The sequence below is a fragment of the Mixophyes fleayi genome, chromosome 8 (assembly GCF_038048845.1).
Source record: "Mixophyes fleayi isolate aMixFle1 chromosome 8, aMixFle1.hap1, whole genome shotgun sequence".
NCBI classification, from domain to species: domain Eukaryota; kingdom Metazoa; phylum Chordata; class Amphibia; order Anura; family Limnodynastidae; genus Mixophyes; species Mixophyes fleayi.
Genome location: NC_134409.1, coordinates 46707995 through 46722214, shown reverse-complemented (window position 1 = coordinate 46722214; position 14220 = coordinate 46707995). Strand labels below are relative to the sequence as shown.

At 37.7% G+C, this 14220-nt stretch overlaps 1 protein-coding gene across 1 annotated transcript; it reads right to left on the bottom strand.

Moving 5' to 3' along the window:
- Nucleotides 1–972: 972 nt before the first annotated feature.
- Nucleotides 973–13256, bottom strand: LOC142099250 (kinetochore protein Nuf2-A-like). Its single transcript, XM_075182511.1, has 14 exons — nt 13238–13256; nt 10868–11041; nt 9343–9417; nt 6902–6978; nt 4460–4521; nt 4278–4375; nt 4091–4164; nt 3325–3421; nt 2924–2986; nt 2600–2737; nt 2218–2358; nt 1943–2118; nt 1570–1705; nt 973–1233 (listed from the first exon to the last, which is right to left on the bottom strand). Exons 2-14 carry the CDS (start codon nt 10988–10990, stop codon nt 1105–1107), a joined length of 1389 nt encoding a protein of 462 aa, XP_075038612.1. The 5' UTR covers nt 10991–11041; nt 13238–13256; the 3' UTR covers nt 973–1104.
- Nucleotides 13257–14220: the final 964 nt, after the last annotated feature.

Below are 14220 nucleotides of genomic sequence, written 5' to 3'. Positions count from 1 at the left end.
AGGTTAACCAATCAGTACAAACAGGAGCCATGCCACTGCAGCAAGGCACTTAAGCCTATAATGGGATTTGAACCTGCGCTACAGCCATGAACTACCCTTTAAGTCATTGGCTATTAGACCACTGAACCACCTGGGTTTTGTTTTGCTTTTCTTTGGGCCACACACACACACCTCCTATATACTTAGCAAAGCATCAGGCTGAAGTAGAGTCATGGGTTCACCTGACAACCTACCACTGGGGGTACTGCAGTTTCAAGCAGGTCCCAGTTATTGGGAGACTGATTGCAATTGTGTGTACCCCCCTGGGGCATCTGGTTGCCATGAGCCTGTTTGTATGTCACTGGGTGTGTGAGTTTCAGACTTCTTAAGAAACTTTCAAATGACAAACTCTGCCTGGACCCTCTATATCCCATTGTCCGTGTCTCCCATAGGATGTAACAGAAATACAAAGGTCTATCGAGAATAGGCTACATTCAAATGTCCAGATACACTGGGCTCCCCAAGTACATAAAATAAAGGTGACACTCATATTGAACCATGCCCCACTTTTAGCTCAATGTATCATTCCTCACCGGCGATAATCAGTCTCTGGTGTGTCCCAACATACCTATAAAGGAATGAATCCATCCAAAAGGCTACATCCCTCACATTTTAGATTAAAAAAAAAATGGAGGTACATTTTTGAAAATGTGGGAAGGCTACATCAAGAACCTAACCCGAGAACACGCAAAGTAAGATTCAAGGATATCTGCAAAACACCACATGGTTCAAATTATGTTTTATAGCTCAAGACCCTCCCATTCAATTTTAATGTTACTGCTAGTGGCAGAGAGGTTGAGCAGTCGGAAATTGCCCATGCAGACCTAATTCTACTTCGCATGATAACAAAACACAACTTTATGCTTGGCATAAGTTACATTAATAGAGTACTATCCTGCAAATGACTCAAACTCAAATAACTGAATACAGCTATTTCAGTGAACACTTATTTATTTACATTGTGTACATATACAAACAGCGTTAAACATTTTGGAAAACTTGAATAAGTTATAATTGAGAGAAAAAAAAAAAAAAAAAGTGAAACATTCTGAAATATTGCCGGCTTTACCGCCGACTCAACATCCGCTTCAGCTCAGATATCTTTTCGCGTCTCCGCTCAGCACTGCGATCGGATGCTTTTTGCAAACTGTCATGGTATTTTTCTAATCCAGTTTTGAAACCAGTCATAACATCCTAAAAAGATAATAGGAAGAGATGTTAAGTAGGCAGGGGATACTGCAGTGTGACGGTAGGTGGGGGGATTTCTATCTTTTTCATTAAAAGTATATGTAGTAGAAATAACTACTGTATGTGTCCTCCTTTACAGCAGATACATTGTCTTCATATATGTAACAGCATCTGCAAGGTAGGTGTGGTCCGGTATAGTTTAATTGGCTATAGCAGAATCATAATGTAATTTCACATTCTGCATAAGGAGCACACAGTGGTGTCATATAGAGTGCAAAAATAATTACTGGGAAAGATGTACTCAGAAGAGAAGACCCAGCCTATCCACAACAGAGAACCTACTTGATATTTCTTCTTCTCTTCCTCTGCTGTTTCAAGTAGCTGATCTTTCTTATTGCTTATTTGCTGGATTTCTTGAAGAACATGAGACACCCGTTCATGCACAGCCTGTCTCTTTTCTTGGATGTGACTGCAGACCCTGTATAAATGGAGATAGGACTGAGACTTTTATATTAATACATAGCACATGCACTGCTGTAACCAGAATTGCTCTTTCATTGTTTACAACTTTATTGAGCTACTTTTGTTTTTGGTACCCTGTATGGTATTTTAAAATTAATTCAAAACTCTACATGTGATAAGACTGTTCCATAAAACTGCACAACCACTTAGACAGTCATTGTTATCTAGCCATGTAAGAGGAATCAAAACTTACTCTAAGATTTCTTTTTTGCGCTCTTCAAAATCTTCTTGTTTCTTCTGGTTTTTAATATCCATTTTTGAAAGTTTCTCTTTCTTAATCATAATGGTTCTTTTTAATTGCGCATCTTCATTAGATACAGACTTCAGTTCCAAGTTTTTATTTACAATTTGCTCTTCTTTTTGTCTAGTCTGCAATAAAACAATCACAATGCCAGTGACTACCGTGAGGCACGGATTCCTTTCCTCACAAAACATAATCAGAAGTAGATAGAAAAGTTTGGTCTGTACCTCTTCGCGGATCCTCCTGTACGTCTCCAGGTTGGCTTCAATGCTGTGAAGTTTTTTATTGTAAGCCACTATATCTGACTGCCACAAACAAGCCACAGCCACTCTCTCTCTGTAATGGTCATAATTCTCACTTGTTTCTTGCTGTGAATGCAAAGTTAAATATTTTTATTTATAAAGCACAAACATTTAATGAGGGGGGGTCCAAAGTTTGAAAAAAAGAAGAGGGAGAGCAGGATAGTATTCCAAATCGGGGGAGGTAAAAACATGTTGAAGAAGTATTATAACTGAAACATGCAATGAATCCAACAAAGGAGAAGGTACTCTAAGTCAACTTAATGCAATGTGTAGCTATTATAGAAATAACATTTCTTCAGGTTTTTACCCTTGCTTGCTTCAGTCTCTGCACATTTTCCTTCATCCTCTCTGTCTTACTCTTGCGCTGTTCTGGAGATTCCACAATCTGGGATTTTAGGCGCTCTTGCTCTTCCTTCATGGTGGCTATTGTAAGCTTATACTGGTTCTGTGGCAAATAGAGATATTTTAATCAAATCAATTAGCAAACAATCATCTGCAGTTACACAAAATGCATTAAAAATGCACATTAGTCTTAAAAGAACTAGAGAGAATGAATTGCAGCTACAGTAATGACAAAACTAAGTATTCTCACCCAAGATGATCTAATTTACCCATTGAGAAGTTTACTCACCAGTTTCTTGTTTTTTTCTGCAAAATCAGTTTTTTTTTGTGCAATCTTTTCCTGAAAAACCACCTACAAAAGAAAACAATGGTATACAACATAATAGTTTGCAAATCAGTGTATAAAAGAAAAAAAAAAAAAAAAGAAAGATATGAGTAACAGAGCTCTGTTAGATGACTGCTTTTTATACTTGGCCTGCCTCCGTGACAAAAAGAACACTGGTAAGAATTATTTTCAGATCCTGTTAATAGCAGTTTAAACGAGCTGCGTTTTATTATAAAATAGCAATCATTTGGTCAAACACTTAGATGGGTCGCCAGAATAAAAAAAAATTATAAAAAAAATAAAGTCATACTGAAACTGAATGCATGAAAAACAGAAATACAATTAAAAAAAAGGGGGTCACTTACATCTTTTGCACGATATTCCTGGCTTATTGTCTGCTGCAAGTCATGGATATCACTAGAAAGTGCTTTGAATTCTGCTTGTTGTTCAGGCGGTACAGTTCTAACACAAAAATAAAAAGAACGGTAAAATATTTTTACAAAAGAAGAGCGCATACATTATATTGTTTCTTATTAATATGTGAAGACTGCACAGTGGTCAAGTAAACCTAGAAACTAAAAGGGCTGCAGTAAAATGAAACAAGATCAGCACTAGCAAGTAATAGTTAATTTAAAAAGCCTCATCTTGTCTGGCCAATATAAATAGAAAGTAAAATAAATGTACATCGTTCGAAATGAAGTCTTCTATGTGACCAGATGGAACACCCAAAGAACAATGGCTGCTTGTAGATATTTGCAGACATCCAAAATGTCATATGAATTGATGTACATTTCTTCTTATTTACTAGCCAGATAAAATAAAAGCTTTTTAAACGTATGGTCCCTAAACTTCGAAACCAGTGTTTTCCATTCATTTTTAGTGTGCAGTTGCTTGTGGAATAATGAAAAGCCAAGTTGTAGTATGATTGGAAGGGCTTTTGTTTTTTTTTAAAAATATTCTAAAGATCGTTCATCAGCCAAATTGAGGTTCATCTCTCTATAGTCAGAAGTGATACAGAACACTGCTCTAAAACATACATATTTTATCCCAGTGATTGCATTGCAGGTGATCTAAAATGCAAGGCTGTACTGCACCCGTTTGTGAAAGCCTATAAGGAAGTTGCAAACTTACGTGAGTTTCTCTATCTTGGCTTCTAACTCTTGAATCGTCCTCTGCTGCTGGTTCATATTCTCCAAAGCAGATTTCTAGAAGAAAACAGCAATAGTATAATTTCCAAATGAAAGATAACAAATTAAAGTAATAGGTGTCATTTAAATGAATAATGTTGATAAAAAAAAATTATATATTTTTTGCTTACATAGCTCATGCAGAATGCTGTGTACATCTCCTTTCGTGTTTCCCTGAAGTGAAAATAGTTAACAATCCCACTCAGCAGATAGAGAGTGCGCTTCCCTTCTAAACACAAGACACATTCTGTCAGGTTAATGTCCAGCTTGTCAGACTGCTGTCAACTCATCTATTATCATAAATCAAACTTACTTGGATTCAGGACATCAGATGGGTGAAAATCATACACTTGACACATCTGCAGGAATCGTGGCCTTCATATATATCAAGAACAGAGAAGAGCTTTAATAGATGTATACATTATGAAACCATTATATTACATGGTCTTGAGTATTAAGTTCTTAATGGTAGTCTACAAGTTTATTCTGATAGCTCATAGCAAACATTTTAAGAACATCTGCTCTGTTAAAAATACATTCACTTTACATTCAGAAGAAACACAGGATTTTTATACTTGCATTCAGTGCTAGGGGGCACGGACACTGGGGTATTGAGGGTCCTTTCAGGAGCTTGACACTAAGAATATCTGTAGAAAATCTGTATCTCTTCCCCTTTCTATCCTAAGAACAGCCCCATCCTCAAGAAAAGTGAGGTGTGGAGATCTGCAAGAGAGCCCTTGGTTCAGAAACCTTTGCACTGGAGATAGCCAGGAGAAAAAAAACCAGTTGTGCCTATAAAAAAAAAACTCCGCTCCACCGAGTTTTAAAGTGGGGCTGTTGCAGCGCAGACAATACCAAGTTCAAATTACAAGTTATAGGTGGATTGTATGGAGGCTGCCCATGTATCATTCCCTGCAAAAACACACTGCACTTCCAGATGGAGTGCCCCTCTCTTCTGAAAGAAAACTAAAAGAGCAAACGGGCTAACTGAAAGGATACATCTGTTAGATGTATTTGACTGTATAGTGACTATTAATATAACAATTTATCAGTAGGCTATAGATCCAGTAATGATATTGGATGTACTTTGGTGATAAAACTAATCTGTGGAACCTTGTGCTTACTATGGTACGTTCCTATAAAGAAATGTCTTTGGTTCTTTGCCTCTGTGATGCATAATTTACGCCACTGTTGGATGCTTTTTGAATTTTAATACACTACATATACAACACACACTTTTAACTATTATTTTGTTTCTGTGTTTGATGTTTTAATATAATCTAATAAAAAATAAGTTTTATATCTATGTCTAACTGATAAGGGACTGGAGTGCCTCTATCTACTCTTCTCTGACCATAGTTATGTACATGTTAGAGTGCACCCCATCTATTTTGTGAGTTTATATTAAATCCTGAATAATAGATGACTAGTCCTAAATCTGTGTGCGACCACATCTCTTTTTTTCATATGAAAACTACTTTTTGCACCAGGAAATATTAGTCTTCCAAATCAGATTCCACCTTAGAGGAAGACGCCACAATGGCCCTGCTCACATCCTGAGAATGTCCATGAACCACAATCTTCTGCGAACAGAGGGAACAGAAAATCAGATGAAACTTCCATGAAACAGACATTGTGCCCACTAAAACTATATGCGGAGCCCATGTTCCTGCGCAAAATCACTGCCCCTTGTGGCACAACTGAGGTAATTTTCATCATGTCCAAATCTAGCTGACCCCTTTTTATTTTTACAATTGGTTGAAACACTTCCAGATGTATAGCCCATTCTCCGTAGAGTAGAGCACGCCTGTTAAGAAAATCTTTTTGCCAGTTCTACACTTGTAGTATGAACACAGTTGAGATTGTTGTTAAAATATTGTTCTGCCCGACGCATTATAATGTTTATTCCCTCATAGCAAGAGTGCACTTTGTGCCTCCCTAATGATAGATGCATGCCACTGCCAAGGCAATGTTTAGCTGAAGTTTAAGAGCACTTCCCGCAACAGATGTTCTTTGACTAGAGCACGTTTTACACAGGTCTCCTTTGTAGCAGGTTTCTCAGGTAATTTGACTTCAGTTCAAAGGCCCTGAAAACAATGGAGTGTGACACACAAAGCTCCCTAGTCCAAAAAGCTTGAGTCTGCTGTTACAATTGTCTAATCCAAACTGGTGAAGGTGCAACCTTTGTTTAGGTTGTCCATCTTCAGCCACCAGAGGATCTTCTGACACATCTTTGGAAGACAGTCCAGTGAACTGGCAGGTCAAGAAAAGGTGTAATTTGTCACATTTTGATAACAATTCAATCTGGAACTCCCTCGTATGGAACAGTGTAAATTGCACCATCTTGAAGATCAAGACTATCTTTTCCAAGACCTTCATGCAAAAAACTTCATGCATGATGTCAGATAAGGTCATCCTGCAGCATTAATATTAAAAGTAAAGCTGCTACAAACCGCTTTGAAAAAAAAGCACCCAGCTCCTGTGGGCACATTGAAAAAACTCCAGGGCGGAATACAGACTTGGTAGAGATATTCTAAAAGTCAAATTCCTGGAAGGAAAATCCATACCCCAGCATCAGTGTCTCACAAAAGATGCAAGACAAAACTAAAGTGCATTTAAGACACATTTCTAAATCACATTGAGAACAATTCACTAGGGTTCTTGTGTTGACAAATAGAAAAAAGTAGCAACAATTAAACTTTAAAAAAAAACCAAAACAAAACAGCTGTCTTCGCACAAGAAATGGAATACATACATGAGTTTCAGAATATAAGCCACTGGAGCAAAACCTTCAACAAGATGTGGGTACGGAATTTCTAAATCCATCGGTACCTGCACATATAAGTTTACTTTTGTCAAATGTCAGCCTATAATATTACCAACTCAAAAGCTCTAAATCAACAGTCTCCAACCAAAATTTGATGCTAGACACTTGCTGTAGAAAAAGGTTAATCGACTACATTACAACAAAAATATTAAAATGATATATTACTATAACAGAAGTACCATCATATTTGCCGTATAGGTAGCAACTACTTACATACAGTCAGGTCCATAAACATTGGGACATCGACACAATTCTCATATTTTGGGCTCTATACACCACCACAATGGATTTGAAATGAAACAAACAAGATGTGCTCTAACTGCAGACTTTCAGCTTTAATTTGAGGGAATTTACATCCAAATCAGGTGAACGGTGTAGGAATTACAACAGTTTCTATATGTGCCTCCCACTGTTTTAAGGGACCAAAAGTAATGGGACAAACTAAACAATCCTACAAACTTTCACTTTTTAATACTTTGCTGCAAATCCTTTGCAGGCAATTACAGCCTGAAGTCTGAAACGCAAAGACATCACCAGACGCTAGGTTTCATCCCTGGTGATGCTCTGCCAGGCCTCTACTGCAAATGTCTTCAGTTCCTGCTTGTTCTTGGGGCATTTTCCCTTCAGTTTTGTCTTCATCAAGTGAAATGCATGCTCAATCGGATTCAGGTCAGGTGATTGACTTGGCCATTGCATAATATTCCACTTGTTAGCCTTAAAAAAACTCTTTGGTTGCATTTGCAGTATGCTTCGGGTCATTGTCCATCTGCACTGTGAAGCGCCGTCCAATGAGTTCTGAAGCATTTGACTGAATATGAGCAGATAATATTGCCCGAAACACTTCAGAATTCATCCTGCTGCTTTTGTCAGCAGTCACATCATCAATAAATACAAGGGAACCAGTTCCATTGGCAGCTATACATGTCCACGCCATGACACTACCACCACCATGCTTCACTGATGAGGTGGTATGTTTTGGATCATGAGCAGTTCCTTTCCTTCTCCATACTCTTCTCTTCCCATCACTCTGGTACAAGTTGATCTTTGTTTCATCTGTCCATAGGATGTTGTTCCAGAACTGTAATGGCTTTTTTAGATGTTGTTTGCCAAACTTCAATCTGTTCTTCCTGTTTTTTGTGGCTCACAAATGGTTTACATCTTGTGGTGAACCCTCTATATTCACTCTTGTGAAGTCTTCTCTTGATTGTTGACTTTGACACAAATACACCTACCTCCTGGAGAGTGTTCTTGATTTGGCCAACTGTTGTGAAGGGGTTTTTCTTCACCAGGGAAAAAATTCTTCTGTCATCCAACACAGTTGTTTTCCGTGTTCTTCCGGGTCTTTTGGTATTGCCGAGTTCTCCGGTGCGTTCTTTCTTTTTAAGAATGTTCCAAACAGTTGATTTGGCCACACCTAATGTTTTTGCTATCTCTTTGATGGGTTTGTTTTGATTTTTCAGCCTAATGATGGCTTGTTTCACTTATAGTGACAGCTCTTTGGATCTCATATTGAGAGTCGACAGCAACAGATTCCAAATGCAAATGTCACACCTAGAATCAACTCCAGACCTTTTACCTGCTTAATTGATGATGAAATAATGAGGGAATAGCCCACACATGTCCATGAAATAGCTTTGGAGTCGATTGTCCCATTACTTTTGGTCCCTTAAAAAGTGGGAGGCACATATAGAAACTGTTGTAATTCCTACATCGTTCACCTGATTTGGATGTAAATGCCCTCAAATTAAAGCTGAAAGTCTGCAGGTAAATAACATCTTGTTAGTTTCATTTCAAATCCATTGTGGTGGTGTATAGAGCCCAAAATATGAGAATTGTGTCTATGTCCCAATATTTATGGACCTGACTGTATATCTTATCTGGCCCCTTCGCTCTGAATTTACTAGTAATGCCAGTGGCTCTATACAGCAGAGCCAAATAGTCCGGCGAGTCTACGTTTTTCCTGTCGGACCACAGAATTTTCAGATAATGAATTTAATCAGAATTTGTTCCTGAAGGCATCTTTAGTAATGTTGCAGTTCCTTACCATAGCAATAGATGCACTATGTAATGCTATAGCTCTGCAACACATTGCAAATGTTTTCATTTTCCCTGACAGTCAAGTACAGACTGACCTGGGGTGTGCATGTATGCACAACATAATGGTCTATTTGTCATATGTGACCATTCGTGAACATTTTGGATCCATTGGATCATGGCAGTTTATAATAGCAGAATGCACTTTCGTTGCCAACATATCTTTCATTCATACATCCACAAAAAATATGAATCCTTACAATTACCACCTACTATTGGTACATAACATAGGCATAGAATTCAGCAATTTAGACTCCTGGAAAACACGCCCATACCATATAAAACTGTTCCACTCCATGACTGAATACTTGCTGCAGCACTCTCATGAAGAGCTTCTGTACCCATTCTACCTGCAAATTAATTCATAGAGTTAAATCTAGGTATTAGGTTTAAAAGATCAAAAAAGGACTAATTTACAAAGCTAAAAAAATTGTAAACACTAAAATGAATATAGCTATATAAATAAATGTTATATTATATTTTAGATTCTAAATATGGTACCTTTATCACTGGGCAATTGTATGTTGATGAGCATCTCAAGTCCTTGAATAACTAAGGCTAGGTACAAACTGGAGCATTATCATCCAAATCAACCAAAGTCGGGTTAGTGTGTATAGTGACACGATGGTCGAAAGACGTTCCAATGTGTCAATTGTCGGCTCATTTGGTTGTTCGTACTGTTTAATATTTTACGATCTCCATAGATTACAGAGTCATGCTCTTTTCAGCCGATGCAAACAATGAATGTCCCGGTGAATAAATGTAGAGAGTACTGTAGAAGGAATAATTCAATTGTTCGTTCTGAGACAGAATGTTTTGTTTCAAGGTCACAGAAGCTAACGAAATTTGTTAGGACATGTGGATAGCTATAACAAGGCTGTTTTAATTAGTGTGACAAGAATGAATGAATATTGTGCCGTCATTCTCTGAAGACTGGAGGACCAGATGAAGAACACAGATCTGTGTCAGTGTGTATGCATGAATCGCCAGACTGATCGGACCTTCAGTCGCAGGTACAATAGTTATAGATAACACATCTTTGGAAAGTTCTTCAGTGTGTATCTAGCCTTAGAGAGAAATTTGGGTTTCCCAAAGATGTGATTTATTGCTATTTAAAACGTCAACATGTCATATTGACCAAATTTGAACAGGGAGTCCTATGAAAACGTTATTGCAGCCCTTGGGATATTCAAGGCTCATCTCCTTCACATACTCCTACTTAATAGGTGAATATGATAACTATAATTAACACGCTTGAGAGAAATGGGAAGAGGACCGTTGCCCCCTGCGAGATGAAGACTAGAGTACACTTCTCAGTAGTTCTCGAAAGGCAACTACCAACTACTATTCAGATTTACATTCTCCACAGAGCTTACCTCACTCCATGGAGACTGGCTAAATTTAGACCTGATCAAACTACCGAATGTCCAAAATGTGGTGCTCCCTGCCCTAACATTAAATGGTTTTGCCTTTTTTCCTCCAAAATCTGGGTTACAACCATATTCTAAAATGCCAATGCCTCTTTAATTATAATCCTTTTACATAATGGGGGTGAAAAAACAAAACAAAACAAGAAACATAAAACAGTAAACTCATCCTAAACCTTTGGAAATTATACTAGAAGATCTGGTCAGAAGCTACCTCATTGATAGATTACTATAGTATTGCGACATGCTGTAGTGTACTATATTCTTGTTATAGTAATATGACAATGTATAATTAAAGATTAGAATTTTAACCTACAACACAAATCGGTGATGGCTATTCCAACCAGATTAGAATGACTGCAACACATCTTACCTTCGGGTTAGGATAGATATCATTTTTCGTAAAGCTTTTACCTTCGGTACCAGTTAAAATATTCTGCCGTAAAAAATTAACCAGCTCTATTGCTGGAAACATCGGAAATGTCAGCTTATCCATATCTGTGACAGTAAGTGATGTGGACAGAAAAAGGAAGAATCACGCTGGGTCCTAGAAAAAGACAATTTTAAAAATCAGTTCATGCAAAAAAAAAAGTTATAAACATCAAAAACCAGGGACCTAAACAAGATGTGTTATTTACCTACTTACAATTATTATTGGCAAAAGTGAAGAAACAACCTAGGCATCATCATGATCAACATTTATTTATATAGTGCTACCTAATTCTGTAGCTCTTTACAATTGGGGACATACATCGTATTAGACAATACTGGGTAATAGAGACAGAGAGGTCTGAAGGCCTAGCTCGCAAGCTTACAATCTATGGGACAATGGGAGTTGAATACATGAGGTTAAGTCTACATATTGTATTTTGGTCCATCCAGATTGCAAAGGTATAAAGTGATTTGTATGCTATATGATCCAGTCACACAGCAATGTTGGTCAGGGGGGTCAGAGGGTTGTTGTCTTGGGTGAATTGTGTAAATGGTGGCAATAAGGTAACTTACTGAGGTTAAGCGGGTGGTTGAGGAATATTATAAGCTTGCCTAAAGAGGTGAGTTTTCAGAGAACGCTTGAAGGTTTGTAGACCAGAGGAAAGTCTTATTGTGCGAGGGATGGAAATCCACATAGTGGGTGCAGCTCGAAAAAAGTCCTGTACACGGGAATGGGAGGATGGCATGAGAGTTGAAGAGAGACGCAGATCTTGTTCAGAACGATGTTATCGATTTGGGAGGTATTTTGAGACAAGTGAGGAGATGTATGTTGGTGCAGTTTTGTAGGTTAATAGAAGTATCTTATATTGGATTTGGTAAAAAGGCAACAGAGTGATTCAGCAGATGAAGAATGATTTGAAAGGAAAATCAATCTAGTCTCTGCGTGAAAAATAGATTGTAGGGGTAAGAGTCTGTTTTCAGGTTAGACTAGTAAGGATGGACTTGCTATAGCCAATTCGAGGGATAAGGACTGCATGAACTAGAGTTTTTGCAGTGTCATGTGTAAGATATTTGCGTATTCTGGAAATGTTTTTAAATACACAAAATGTGATTTACATATAGAGTCGATGTGGGGAACAAATATTACTTTCGAGTCAAGGATTATTATTAACTCTGTTTTTGAAAGATTGAGTTGGCGAGAAGCCATCCAAGATAAAATGGCAGACAGTCAGTAACACGGGACAACAGAGGTGGCGACAGATCACGAGAAGATAGATAAATTTGGGTATCATCCACACAGAGTTGATTCTGAAATCCAAAGGAACTTATTAGTTTTCCTAGAGAAGATGTACAGATAAAGAGCAGCAGAGGACCTAGTACTGAGCCTTTCGGTACTCGAACTGATAAAGGAAGCGGAGCAAAGGTGGATCCAGAGAAAATAATAATGAAAGATCAACTAGAAAGGTAGGATGAGAACCAGGATAGGACGGTGTCTTGAAGACCTAGGGATTTTAGCATTTGTATCAGAAGAGAGTAGTCAACAGTGTCAAATGCAACAGAGAGATCCAGGAGAATTAGAAGAGAATGGTTTTAGTTGTGATGAAATCATTGACAACATTAGTCAACACAATCGCAGTGGAGCGTTGAGACGGAAAGACTAACTGAAGAGAATTCAATAGGTTATTTGATTACATTCCATGGCAATTTTCTAGGATTGCCTAAAATATATAAAAGTAAATCAGACATATTACAGAAAAGTTTACATTTTCATGACTTTATAAGTTTTCCTTTGACTAATGCACATAAAAGCGAACGCAATAACATACCAATTTATACCCCTAAATATCACAAAAAAATATACAAAATTGTATTCAGAATAGAAAATTAAAAATGTATTACCAACAAAACTGACACAGAACATAACCATATTGTCTTCTAAAGATTAAAAAATGTTCATTAATAAATAATTTATCTTGCTCACTAATCATAACTGTCATTTCTATGCAGTTAATATTTGCTTCACTCATCATCATCTATTTATACACTCTCCTACAACATAAATTAATAGCTGCTTGGGGCTGATGTCAGGCACAACTCATAGAATAACTGTATATTACAGACGTGCTTTATCCCTGGTCACAGGTTATAAACTGCATCCAGGAGGTTGCTTTCTGTTACACGTTATGTATATATGGAACATCGCGTGTCCCTCATATACGTGGATCGGGGAAGAAAATCCAATGTATCATGTCTGGTTACATATACTGTGGTAATTAAGTAGTTAGATCAGGTAAGACCTGACGCTACTCACGATATATCACCGCTACTATCTTGTCAGGCGCAGTCTCTTGCACGAGCGTTTATTAACCTGGCACTTTTTAAAAATGTGTGACGTCAAAAGGCAGCGCTTGAGGTGGACGCATGCGGGTTACGTCTTTCCCTTAACGAAGATGGCGGCTGCTTTCTGATGTTATTAAAGTGTGCAGTAAGGTAGGTTGCGCGCGCACCTTATGCTGAACTGAACAGGGTTGGCGGGTGTGATGGGTGGTGTGTGCTGTGATATGGGGTGTGTGCTGTGATATGGGGTGTGTGCTGTGATATGGGGTGTGTTTGCAATGGTGTTCGCGTCGAAGAACCGGGAACGGAGGGGTTGTCACCTGTTTGGATGTGAGAGTGGTTTATTGGTTTCTTGTGTTGAACTGTGTAGGATGTCTATCCCGAATGTATTTAAGATAAAAAAACAAACAATGATAGCATGAAATAAAAGTCAATAATAAAATAGTATAAGGTTTATTAATTGCATATAATACAAATAAATGTGTGTGTGTATATATATGTGTATATATATATATATATATATATAATTTAAATTTAATATAATAATATTTTTTTTCTTCTTTGGCCGATAGATGGCTTAATGGATTTGGTTGTAGAGGGATGATGAGTGGTTTAAATGTTTCAGCTGGCCTGGACATGGTGTAGATATATGTGATGTGTGTTTAAACTGAAATGATGAAAATATTAGGGTTAGCAATGGATGAAGCTTGTGGTATACGTGCAGTGATAATGTGATATATGGAGGGATGTACTAAACGGATGATCACAGAAAAGACGAGGCATAAAGCTAGCTTCTTATTCATGCTCCAGCTTCTTATTCACAAAAGCTTATTTTTAAAGGATTAAATCAAGTCGGATCACCGATTTCACATCAGATTAACACTAAAGGGGGTCCCTTATACAAACTGCAATAGTATTTAGCCTGACCCAACAAGGGTTTGGCCATGTGATCAGGGG